The 13,860-nt window shown below is 40.5% G+C and overlaps 1 protein-coding gene across 1 annotated transcript; it reads right to left on the bottom strand.

Annotated features, from left to right (window-relative positions):
- Positions 1–10,710: 10,710 nt before the first annotated feature.
- On the bottom strand, positions 10,711–11,697 carry LOC104094959 (F-box/kelch-repeat protein At3g06240-like). The gene has a single exon (XM_009600983.4). The coding sequence runs from the start codon at positions 11,695–11,697 to the stop codon at positions 10,711–10,713; it is 987 nt and encodes a 328-aa protein (XP_009599278.1).
- Positions 11,698–13,860: the final 2,163 nt, after the last annotated feature.

The following is a 13,860-nucleotide window of genomic DNA, read 5'->3' as shown; positions in this document are numbered from 1 at the left end:
TACAGATATACATAAGATGTACACAAAACTCTAGTCCTGGCAACTCCGAAAGACGTGGAGCTTACCGATCAGGCGGAACTCGGAAAACACCTACTGAGGAGGTCTACCCGTCTGTCTGTCTGAACCTGCACGCATGAAATGCAGCGCCCCCAAAAAAGGGACGTCAGTACGAAATAATGTACCGAGTATGTAAGGCAATAAAATAACTGAAATCTGAAACTGAACTGATAATATGATAACTGAAATTAACTGGGAGTCAAAGATGATCTGGAGATATACTTACCTGCTGATACTGACTCAACTCCTTCAATATAGTAAGTAAAATAATTGTACGGCCTTATAAGGCTCGGTATATATAACTGCTCTGCCATAGTAGGCTCGCTTATAGGCGCTCGGCCATACTAGGCTATGTATCTCGACCATGCTGGGCTCGCTCATAGGCGCTCGGCCACAGTAGGCTCGGTATATAACTTTCCATCTGATCAGAGGTTGCCCAATAGGGGCCTGCCCATCGATTATAGCTCGATGGTAATGAAAATACTGTAATACTGTATATATAGGCTTGCTGCTCTCTTGACTGGAAGAAGACAATACTAAAATTGAATATAGAGTCTCGATAAGGAATAATATTGTAACTTATGAGACTAGAATAGTGTGAATAAATTCATGAATATGAACTTCTCTTTTTGTCTCATTACTAACACATGTAGCTACGAGATCATGCCAAAATGAAGGAAGGCTTAGCCTTAACATACCTTATCACAATCTTTGTAATAACCAAGTTGAACTCACCTCTTCGCACCTTAATCTACAAGAATGATAATAATACTATCGTTAAGTTACGAAAGGTACAACTATCGCACAACGAACGACAAACTTATTTTGTATTAAAACGGGCAGCATCTCCCCTATAATCCTTACTTTCTCCAAATTCAAGATAACACCAACAATACAAGAACAGAACAATAACAACATATATACATCATTTTCCAGCCCTATATACACCATCAAATACTACAAAATAGCCCAACACACCCCAATCTCTTCATACACAAAACGATCACCGTAGTAGTGTCAAACGACCCGGAAATGTTATGACGAATGACCAGCCAATCACCCTACATTTATATGGTGTTTATAAACCCCCTTCCTCCTCCAAAACTCCACAAAATAGTAGTAAAACACGCAGCCCAACAGCAACACAAAACAGTCCACAAAACAGTCCGCTACAAGTGAATAAGTCGAACTCACGGCTTCCGATCACCGTCCCGTGAGTTCTTACAAGTATAGAACGACTTACCATGAATTTTCAGAAGAAAAACTGGATGAAAGAGAGCAGTAAACTCACCTTATTTGTTGGATAACTCAGCTCCTATCTTGGTTCTTCAAACTCTAGGTTTTACCTCCAATTAGAACTTGAAAGGGAGAGAAAATCAATTAGGGTTTGTGGGAAATTTTTGGGAGGATTCTTTGCAGAGCTTATGTCTGGTTATTATGCTCTATTTTAAGTCTAATATATGAAGAAAATAGGCCCTTAAAAGGCCTCTTTGGACGACCATAAATGGCCCATTTTGGGGCTTTCATTTAAGCAAGTAGGTGACACACCTACTTGTCACCTAGCAGCTTGCGCAGTATCGCACAAATGCCCATATCTTTCTACTCCAATGTTGTATTGACAAACGGTTTAATGCGTTGGAAAATAAACTCATAGATCTTTAATTTGATGGGTGGAACACCCTATAACTCTAAGTATATTGGGAGAAAATCGCAGTTACATTTGACCCAAAATTTCAGTAAAACCTATGAGTGTAACTTGTGATGACTTTCATCGACTTTTGTTCCACAACTCGCTTGACATTAAAACATAACACACGGATGTCATACGACTAATATAAATCATAACATAATCTCCTTATCATGTTAATCACCCTAGTCTCACCCCAAAGGTACATGTTATAACATTCCCAACTTGTCGACTTTCGACGAAATATTATTTTATTTAATTGCTTTAGCTTCTGAATTGTCCAACCCTCTTTGTACTTGTTGTTCATGATCTTTAATATTTGTAACCTCAGAGGTAACATGATTAACTTACTTTATATACTTTTAAATATTATCTCATCTTTGGTCCTACATTAGTTTGCTTACGACGCATTTTTACGTACGAAAATATAGGGTGTAACATCACTCCCCCCTTGGGAACATTCGTCCTCGAATGTTTACTCTTAGAGACTTTGGAAAATTTTGCCAAAGTATCCTTCGTACACTAGGTTAAAACCAACCTGCACGTAGCCAGAAACATACTATGCATGCCACATATGGCCAATCTTTATAAATAGCAGCAATTTGCCTCACCGACCGTAAATCATAAATATTGAAAGTGAAAAATAAAAGCTTACCTGATGACCTGCTAGCCTACATAGAGCTATGTTGTAGCGTCCCATCTCGAACCATATCTTCAGTTTGAAATAGGTGGGGGTATTTAGACTTCATTTCTTCCTCCGATTCCCATGTCATCTCTTCTACATTCTTGCTCCTCCATAAAACCTTTACGGAAGCTACCTCCTTATTTCGTAGATTGCGGATTTGTCGGTCTAGGATAGCAACTGGAATTTCCTCGTATGACAAGTCCTCTGTAATCTGTACATTATCCATGGGCACCACTCGGGTAGGATCGCCAATGCACTTCCGTAGCATAGATACGTGAAAAATCGGATGGACAGACTCCAATTCTGAGGGCAACTCTAACTCATAAGCTACTTGACCCACTCTCCGAATGATCCTATAAGGCCCAATATACCGTGGGCTAAGCTTGCCTTTCTTGCCAAACCTCATCACGCCCTTCATAGGTGATACCTTTAAGAATACCCAGTTATTAATCCTGAACTCTAAGTCTCGTCGCCGCACATCAGAATATGACTTCTGACGACTCTGAGCTGTCAACAGTCGCTCCCGGATAAGCTTTACTTTCTCTATGGCCTATTGAACCAGGTCTGGCCCATATAACCCAGATTCCCCAACATCAAACCACCCTATAGGAGATCTGCACTTACGCCCATACAAAGCCTCGTACGGAGCCATCTGAATACTGGAGTGGTAACTGTTATTATATGCAAACTCAACAAGAGGTAGATGTTCATCCCAACTTCTTTTAAAATCCAACACACATACTCGTAACATATCCTCGAGCGTCTGAATTGTGCGCTCGGCTTGTCCATCAGTCTGTGGATGAAAAGCTGTGCTGAGATTCACCTGAGTCCCTAGACCTCTCTGAAATGACCTCCAAAAATGTGCTGTAAACTGAGCCCCACGGTCAGATATAATAGAAACTGGTACTCCGTGTAGCCGCACTATCTCCTTAATATATAACTTTGCATAATCTTCTGCTGTATATGTAGATCTGACCGGTAGGAAGTGAGCTGATTTCGTGAGCCTATCGACTATCACCCATATGGAATCGAACTTACGATTAGAATGAGGTAAACCCGTGATAAAGTCCATGTTTATCGCCTCCCATTTCCATGTCGGGATCTCTATAGTCTGCATTAGCCCTCCAGGCTTCTGGTGCTCTATCTTCACTTTCTGGCAACTAGTACATTGGGCGACAAACTCAGTAATGTTCTTCTTCATATCGTTCCACCAGTACACATCCTTAATGTCATGATACATCTTCGTCGATCCAGGATGGATGGAATACCATGAATAATGTGCCTCTGACATAATCCTGTCTCGTAGCCCTGCTACATCTGGAACACACAAACGACCCCTGTATCTGAGAACCCCATCTCCCTTGAGCTCTAACAATGGCTTCTTCTGCTGCGGAACTCGCTCTCTCAACTCAACCAACTCTGGGTCCTCGTACTGCCTTTCCTTGACTTCAGCTATGAGGGATGATTTTGCAGTGTTTTGGAGTACAACTCCACCATCCTTAGAATCTACTAACCGAACCCCCAACGAAGCCAATTGATGAATCTCTCTAGCTAATTGTCTTTTCTCGGGCTCTACATGTGCTAAGCTACCCATAGATCGGCGACTTAAGACATCTGCTACAATATTAGCTTTCCCCGGATGGTAGAGAATGTTAACATCATAATCTTTCAATAACTCAAGCCATCGCCTCTGTCACAAATTCAACTCTTTCTGCTTGAAGATATATTGTAGGCTTTTATGATCAGTAAATACATCAACATGAACACCATATAAATAATGCCGCCATATCTTAAGTGCATGGACAACCGCAGCTAACTCGAGGTCGTGGGTCGGATAATTCCTCTCGTGCTTCCTCAACTGCCTTGAAGCATACGCAATTACCTTCCCATGTTGCATCAGGACACATCCTAACCCGACACCTGATGCATCACAATACACGGCATAACCCTCTAGACCCTCTGGAAGTGTTAGAACTGGAGCTGAGGTCAACTTGTTCTTAAGCTCTTGGAAACTCCGCTCGCAAGCCTCTGTCCATTGAAACTTAGTTTCTTTCTGTGTCAACTTCATCAATGGTGCCGAAAGGGAAGAAAAACCCTCTACGAACCTCCGATAGTATCCTGCTAAGCCTAGAAAGCTACGAACCTCTGTCGGAGTGGTAGGTCTAGGCCAAGATTTCACGGCCTCAATCTTCTGAGTGTCCACCTTTATCCCTTCATCTGATACAATATGCCCCAAGAATGCTACAGACTTCAACCAGAACTCACATTTAGAAAACTTAGCATACAACTTACGATCACAGAGGGTTTGGAGTACTGCTCGCAGGTGGTCCGCATGCTCATCCTCTGAACGGGAATAAACTGAAATATCATCAATAAATACTATCACGAATAGATCTAAAAATGGTCGGAATAGGCTATTCATCAAGTCCATAAATATAGCGGGTGCATTAGTCAACCCGAAGGACATGACAAGGAACTTGAAGTGGCCATATTGGGTCCTGAAGGCTGTCTTCGGAATATCTTTTTCCTGAACTCTGACTTGGTGGTACCCCGACCTCAAATCAATCTTGGAAAAGCATCTAGCTCCCTGCAACTGATCAAACAAGTCATCGATCCTTGGAAGTGGATACTTATTCTTAATAGTTACCTTGTTCAACTGCCTATAATCGATACACATCCTCAGCGAGCCGTCTTTCTTCCGCACAAATAGTACCGGTGCACCCCAAGGTGAGGTACTGGGCCTAATGTAACCTTTCTCCAGCAAATCTTTTAACTGCTCCTTCAACTCCTTCAATTCGGCAGGTGCCATTCTATACGGAGGGACGGATATTGGTTGAGTTCCTGGAAGCAAATCGATGCTAAAATCAATCTCTCGCTCTGGAGGAATACCTGGAAGCTCATCTGGAAACACATCTGCATACTCTTTGACTATGGGAATAGACTGAAGTGTAGGTATCTCAGCATCTGCATCTCTAACTCGCACAATATGATAAATGCACCCTTTTGCGATCATTTTCCTCGCCTTTAGATAGGAAATAAACCTACCTCTGGGTGTTGATGTATTACCTACCCATTCAAGGACTGGCTCACCCAGAAAATGAAATTTGGCTACCTTTGCTCGGCAATCAACTGTGGCATAGCAAGCTGCCAACCAGTCCATGCCCATGATAGCATCAAAGTCCATCATCTCTAGCTCAACTAGGTCAGCTGAGGTCTGACGACTACAAATTGTCACCGTACAACCTCGGTAAACCCGTCTAGTAATAATCGATTCTCCGATCGGTGTAGATACCGCAAAAGGATCACTTAGTATTTCAGGCACTATACCAAACTTCCTCGCGACAAATGGGGTAATATACGATAAAGTAGATCCTGGGTCTATCAAAGCATAAGCATCGTGAGAGAAAATGGTTAATATACCTGTCACAACGTCTGGTGAAGACTCCTGGTCCTGTCGACCCGCTAAAGCATAGATACGGTTCTGATTACCACTTGAACTGGAACCTCTACCTCTGCCTCGACCTCTACCAGCCGAAGACTGAGACTCACGCCTTGAAGGATGCACGGACATAGACGATCCTGTTGCTGAACTCGCTGGTTGTGCCATTCCCCCAGAATCTCTATTTGGGCAATCTCGCATCATATGCCCCGGACGCCCACATGTATAACAAGCATCAGAACCTGCTCGGCATTGACCCAAGTGTCCTCTACCACAGATGTCACACCGCGGAGGAAATGACCATGTCTGCGCAGAACCTCGTTGTCGCTGCAAACCCGACGCCCGTGAGCTCTCACCTGGTCCTGACTGAGTATAGCGGTCATACCCGTAACCCTGTAACTGAGGTGGCGGAGGCCTAGGTGGCCGTCCGAAGTACTGGGTCCTATAACTACCCTGAGATTGCTCCTGAGACCTGGGAAATCTCATCCTCTTACGTTGCCCTTGCTCAGCCCTCTCTGTACCCTACTGCCGACGCCTACCCCTTTCTATATTCTGGGCGAATGCCTGAATCCGGGAGATATCCATACTATCCTGCAATGCAGCGGTGGCACATGCCTCGGTTAACTCTGGGGCTAACCCTGCTATAAACCTATGAATCCTGTCCCGCATAGTAGAAACTATGGATGGTGCATATCTGGCCAATGAGTCAAAACGGAGACTATACTCTCGAACACTCATATTACCCTGCTTGAGGGCTAGAAACTGATCGACTCGAGCCTGTCGGATCTCCCGCGGTAAGTACTGGTCAAGGAAAGCATCTGAAAAATTCTCCCAAATAGCTGGAGGTGTATCACGTCCCCTGGACCTCTCCCATCCCTCATACCAAAGGATGGCTATATCTCGGAGTCGAAAAGCTGCTAGCTCAACTGCCTCTTTCTCCGTGGCATGCATAACACGAAAGATCCTGTGAAGCTGATCTATGAAATCTTGCGGGTCCTCCCTCCTGATCTGTCCCCGTGAACTCTGGGGGACTCAAAGCAATAAACTCTCGGACCCTTGAACTCCCAGACCCCTCAGAAGTTCCTGCACTAGCTGATGCCCTAGCATGTTGCTGGGTAGCTACCAACTGTGTCAACAAATGCACCGCACTCCTTAAGTCCTGATCTGATGGAAGTGGAGGGGGAACTGGATGTGCGGTTTCCCTAGGAATCTCCGTAGTTGGTGGAGGAGCCGGTAATGGCTGAGTAGGGGTCTCCCCTTGAGCCTCAGACTGGGCCCCATCTACTGGGGGTACCCTGTTGGTCCCCTCACCTACTACTGTATCTCTCCTCTGGCTAGCCGTAGTCTTCCTAGTCACCGTCATCTGTGCATGCAAACACCAACACATAAGTTTAATTCAAATTTCCTATAACTCAGTTCTATAGCACGATTTAGATTTCAAAGAAGTGTAACCAACTCCTAAATGCCCTGTAGTTCCTTGCTTATATAATGTAGTGCACAACACATCTATAAACAAGACCCTACTAGACACGGCTTGTAGACTCCCTAGGACAGAACTGCTCTGATACCAAGTTTGTCACGCCCGAACCTAGGAGCGAGACAAGCACCCCGTGCCTCACCTAACCTGGCGTACCAAATTGCGACTAAGGGACTCTGAACACATAATGTCATACTTTGGCCATGGGGCCACCTTGCAAGACAATTTGCGAAGCAAAATATAAATCTGAATGGAAACTAGCACTAACTAAATATCAATATAAAGCTAGGCCGACAAGGCCGTCATAGCTACTACAGCTGACAAACCACCAATTTATACAAACCCAACATACTGCACTAACCAACAGGATATGCCTACAAGCCTCTACTGATAGATGTACTGTGATCGGAACAGGGCCCCGACCTACCCATAACATATATACAGATATACATAAGATGTACACAAAACTCTAGTCCTGGCAACTCCGAAAGACGTGGAGCTTACCGATCAGGCGGAACTCGGAAAACACCTACTGAGGAGGTCTACCCGTCTGTCTGTCTGAACCTGCACGCATGAAATGCAGCGCCCCCAAAAAAGGGACGTCAGTACGAAATAATGTACCGAGTATGTAAGGCAATAAAATAACTGAAATCTGAAACTGAACTGATAATATGATAACTGAAATTAACTGGGAGTCAAAGATGATCTGGAGATATACTTACCTGCTGATACTGACTCAACTCCTTCAATATAGTAAGTAAAATAATTGTACGGCCTTATAAGGCTCGGTATATATAACTGCTCTGCCATAGTAGGCTCGCTTATAGGCGCTCGGCCATACTAGGCTATGTATCTCGACCATGCTGGGCTCGCTCATAGGCGCTCGGCCACAGTAGGCTCGGTATATAACTTTCCATCTGATCAGAGGTTGCCCAATAGGGGCCTGCCCATCGATTATAGCTCGATGGTAATGAAAATACTGTAATACTGTATATATAGGCTTGCTGCTCTCTTGACTGGAAGAAGACAATACTAAAATTGAATATAGAGTCTCGATAAGGAATAATATTGTAACTTATGAGACTAGAATAGTGTGAATAAATTCATGAATATGAACTTCTCTTTTTGTCTCATTACTAACACATGTAGCTACGAGATCATGCCAAAATGAAGGAAGGCTTAGCCTTAACATACCTTATCACAATCTTTGTAATAACCAAGTTGAACTCACCTCTTCGCACCTTAATCTACAAGAATGATAATAATACTATCGTTAAGTTACGAAAGGTACAACTATCGCACAACGAACGACAAACTTATTTTGTATTAAAACGGGCAGCATCTCCCCTATAATCCTTACTTTCTCCAAATTCAAGATAACACCAACAATACAAGAACAGAACAATAACAACATATATACATCATTTTCCAGCCCTATATACACCATCAAATACTACAAAACAGCCCAACACACCCCAATCTCTTCATACACAAAACGATCACCGTAGTAGTGTCAAACGACGCGGAAATGTTATGACGAATGACCAGCCAATCACCCTACATTTATATGGTGTTTATAAACCCCCTTCCTCCTCCAAAACTCCACAAAATAGTAGTAAAACACGCAGCCCAACAGCAACACAAAACAGTCCACAAAACAGTCCGCTACAAGTGAATAAGTCGAACTCACGGCTTCCGATCACCGTCCCGTGAGTTCTTACAAGTATAGAACGACTTACCACGAATTTTCAGAAGAAAAACTGGATGAAAGAGAGCAGTAAACTCACCTTATTTGTTGGATAACTCAGCTCCTATCTTGGTTCTTCAAACTCTAGGTTTTACCTCCAATTAGAACTTGAAAGGGAGTAAAAATCAATTAGGGTTTATGGGAAATTTTTGGGAGGATTCTTTGCAGAGCTTATGTCTGGTTATTATGCTCTATTTTAAGTCTAATATATGAAGAAAATAGGCCCTTAAAAGGCCTCTTTGGACGACCATAAATGGCCCATTTTTGGGCTTTCATTTAAGCAAGTAGGTGACACACCTACTTGTCACCTAGCAGCTTGCGCAGTATCGCACAAATGCCCATATCTTTCTACTCCAATGTTGTATTGACAAACGGTTTAATGCGTTGGAAAATAAACTCATAGATCTTTAATTTGATGGGTGGAACACCCTATAACTCTAAGTATATTGGGAGAAAATCGCAGTTACATTTGACCCAAAATTTCAGTAAAACCTATGAGTGTAACTTGTGATGACTTTCATCGACTTTTGTTCCACAACTCGCTTGACATTAAAACATAACACACGGATGTCATACGACTAATATAAATCATAACATAATCTCCTTATCATGTTAATCACCCTAGTCTCACCCCAAAGGTACATGTTATAACATTCCCAACTTGTCGACTTTCGACGAAACATTATTTTATTTAATTGCTTTAGCTTCTGAACTGTCCAACCCTCTTTGTACTTGTTGTTCATGATCTTCAATATTTGTAACCTCAGAGGTAACATGATTAACTTACTTTATATACTTTTAAATATTATCTCATTTTTGGTCCTACATTAGTTTGCTTACGACGCATTTTTACGTACGAAAATATAGGGTGTAACATCACTCCCCCCTTGGGAACATTCGTCCTCGAATGTTTACTCTTAGAGACTTTGGAAAATTTTGCCAAAGTATCCTTCGTACACTAGGTTAAAACCAACCTGCACGTAGCCAGAAACATACTATGCATGCCACATATGGCCAATCTTTATAAATAGCAGCAATTTGCCTCACCGACCGTAAATCATAAATATTGAAAGTGAAAAATAAAAGCTTACCTGATGACCTGCTAGCCTACATAGAGCTATGTTGTAGCGTCCCATCTCGAACCATATCTTCAGTTTGAAATAGGTGGGGGTATTTAGACTTCATTTCTTCCTCCGATTCCCACGTCATCTCTTCTACATTCTTGCTCCTCCATAAAATATTGTTGCATGTCGTTGTGGCAAACTCTGATGCGAAAAGTATATGCGACATGAAAAAATGCTGCTGCTAAAAGCTAAATTAAGGCAACAAACCATAAATTATTTATTCTGTTATTAAAAAATCATGAAATTGTGGCTAATTAGAACCTACACGCTAGTGAGCTTTATCAAAAAACTTATTGGACCAAAGGAGTTGAACAATAGTATTCTTTAGTAGGTTTGCATTAGTCTCATGTAAAGTATGTCAACTCAAAAAATCAACTCAGCTATTTTATTTATTGTGCATTTAGCAAAAACCTCAAGACAGCGCATGCTATAGATTCAACTAGAGCATGACTAGAGGCTACAATAGACTATGCTAATCTTTTTGATAAAGTAGGCTAGGAAGGTCTTTTGACTTGCCTCTTCTTCTGTTTTATCTTGCTCGGCCTCTTCGCTTTCATTCTTGACATGTACATCAATCTATGGAAGGAAGATGCAATTTGCAATCTTCTTTTAGTTTTTCCCTTTAATAACTTCTTCCTCCCACCTTTCAGCTCCTTCTTGCGTAATTCAGATGACTCTTCACAAGCGTCTCCACCATAATAATCTGTCCGTTTGTCAAGTAAAACAAGGCTCTCTTTGTAAGTATTAACATAAAGTGCATTGTCAAATGGTTCACAGTCAGTGCTATAAATACAAAGACAATTCATTTTTTTAACTTCAAGATCATATGAAACCAAGAATGGATGGTAGGCCGTCCACAAAATTTCTCCATTTTTCCTTGAAGCCATTGGCTGAAACAAGTAATGGGTAACTTGATGCTCATCTGGAACAGAGTCACCATAAAGCATCGAGAAAAATTCATCGGCAACAACGCTGAATTTAATGCCTCGACAGATGCTGAATTGTTTCACCCATGAATATGATTTCGGGTCACCATTCCCTTTCATAATCCAAATATCAATTGTTGTCTCGCCATCTACCAAACCATGAGCCAAACAAAATGACTCCTGTGATTCAAAAAGGGCAAACTCAAAATCATAAAACCAAGGCTTTTCAACTAAACTAGCGGGTAACATTATCTCCCGGAACATCTCATCATACATATCAAATAGGACAATCACATGCTTACACTTTCCTCCGCTCTTATGTGCTCCTTTCCCTTTAGAGGCAACCCAATGACAAGCCCCATTTACATAAACTCTTGCTGGTACCCGCGGCAAGATATCATAAAAAGGAGCAACAAGAGTAATGTCTTCCCAAACACCAGTGCTTAACTTATAAAGCTCAACATTAGGTGATCCCAACTTAATATTATGACAAGTGTGGGCTATTCTTACCACTTTGTAGTCATTAGTAACAGAATCAAATCCAAACCCCAGCATATGATAAACCGGACCAGGACGATGATGTTCCTCTAAAAAATAAAACCATCTGTCTCAGAAACAAAAATTGGTTTAGGGAGTTCTACCGACTTTCTAATGGATGGGTTCCAAAGATAGATAAGGTTTGCATAACCATTTTGCTGGTCGAAAAGGCACAAAAGACCATTACAAGTTTACAACTACCCACAACATTAAAGTGATGGTAGTGGCATTCAAATGGCACATAAAAGTGGGCATACTGATCAAAATTTTCATTGTCAAGGAATAATTCATATTTCTCTTTAATGGGGTCTCCAGAGAAACGTCGTACTAAGATGTGATCGTCTTGGTTTCGGTTGAGGTGTGTGGAGATAAAAGTAGGGCTATTAATAAGAGAATACCATGACTTACACACACACATCTGAATCGAAGGATGGAGTTAATGGGTAGTCTCCGGATGATTTCAATCACCAATTCTTGCGGCAAATACTCGGACATGTTGAAAATCACTTCAAAAAAGTATCAAAATTCTTTATTTCCTTTCTCCTACTTATGTGTATTTCTAATGCTTGTCTGTGTTCTTTACTAAACCCTTATTAAACCCAGGAAACGCGGCTGCTATATATGTTCTTTACCGACTACAGTTTTTGTTTTGATTATTTTCCTTTTAACCCCTTAAAACGAAGTTCATACTAATTGGAGTGTTCTAAAACCAATTGAAAATTTTCGAGAGGAGTAAATCGGAAAATAGAGAATTTTTCGCTCAACTACAAAAAATTATCAAATGGAGAAAATTTTAAATTTTCAGAAAAAATTCCCCTCAAGCAGATATATTATGTTGTTGTTTAATGTTTATTGTTTGTTTTCACTCCTCTATTTCTTTTTATGCGTTTATATCCATTAAAAGCAAATATATTATTTGAAAAAAAGTTAAAATTGACGAACGTTATTATTAGTGTTTTATTAGTATTATTTTTTCTTTTTTCGGGTTAATAACTTAAAAGAGAAGGACCTTCATCAAGTATTTGACGTATTTTGAGTAGTTTCAGTTTCATTAGAAAGTTTATTAAAGATTTATATTTCATAAAATTGTAGTTAACTTTGAAATTATTTAATGTTGAATTGGTAAACATTATATGTGACTAAATCAAATTGAGTAAGAAGAAGGATTACGCTTGTTCCTAATCATATAAGCAATGGTCGGTACTGCATCGCATATGGAAATGTTTTTTAGTCAGAGTTAGATGTATATAACAGTTGTTCATGCATTATATGCCCACAAAAGAAAAGGAAAAGACATGACCAAATAACTCGATCCACAAAGTTTATATATTGGGACCGTTTGTGCATTGGTAAGTGGTTATATATATAAAGAGAGAAAGAGAGAGGCTAGGAGATACACATATTTTTGATTGAACCGCCAAATATGTAACTTTAATTCCCATACAAACAATTGCTAGGTGCTTAGTTGCCGCCTTCATACCTTTTTAGTATATTTTTTCGTCATCTTCCTTAGATCCTGTTACTTTTACTTCTTCGTTTTTGTCCATCCTCTACAAGTCTACAGCTGTATCTTCCTAGTTCCTAACATTAGAGTAACATCATTTTATATTTAAAAATCTCAAGCCGGACATTCTTAAAATTAAGAGTTAATATCCTAAAATCTCTTATGCTATCAATTTTTTGGCATTTACATATTTAAATTATTGGGTGTCCCAAAACCCTCTTAACTATATTTTCTTTCATATTAAAACTCTCACATTGCTTACCTGGCATAACATGTATAATAACATGCTTGAGAACGTATGACTTGTTGAAAAAAGCCATTAAGATATTTCACCTAACAGAATATAACGACTAATTAGTCACTTTTTCAAAATTAGTTTTTAAATTTTCTCCTTATTTGCTTTATATTGACCTTTCGGCCTCAATTTTTCGTCATTCTTCCTTCTTTTTTCATCTTTCTTCTTCATTTTCTCATCTTTCGTCTTCTGCACTCCATATGGGTTCCCTCTGAATTTTTTTCTCCCTCTCTTATTTCCTCTTCTTAACCATATTGTTGAAAGAATACCATTTAAATCTTCTTATTAAACCTAATACCTCGTAGAGAATAAAGTTGAATCTCTTGAGCCTTGTTTTGTGTGATCTAGAATTAGAGATTGTAGTTGCTGGCCGATTGGTTTC

The sequence above is a fragment of the Nicotiana tomentosiformis genome, chromosome 7, assembly GCF_000390325.3.
Source record: "Nicotiana tomentosiformis chromosome 7, ASM39032v3, whole genome shotgun sequence".
Taxonomy (NCBI): domain Eukaryota; kingdom Viridiplantae; phylum Streptophyta; class Magnoliopsida; order Solanales; family Solanaceae; genus Nicotiana; species Nicotiana tomentosiformis.
This window is presented reverse-complemented; position numbering and strand designations above follow the sequence as displayed.

Excerpts from the sequence above, each read along its gene's own strand:
- LOC104094959 (XM_009600983.4), bottom strand. The coding sequence starts at position 11,697 with ATGCTGGGGTTTGGATTTGATTCTGTTACTAATGACTACAAAGTGGTA.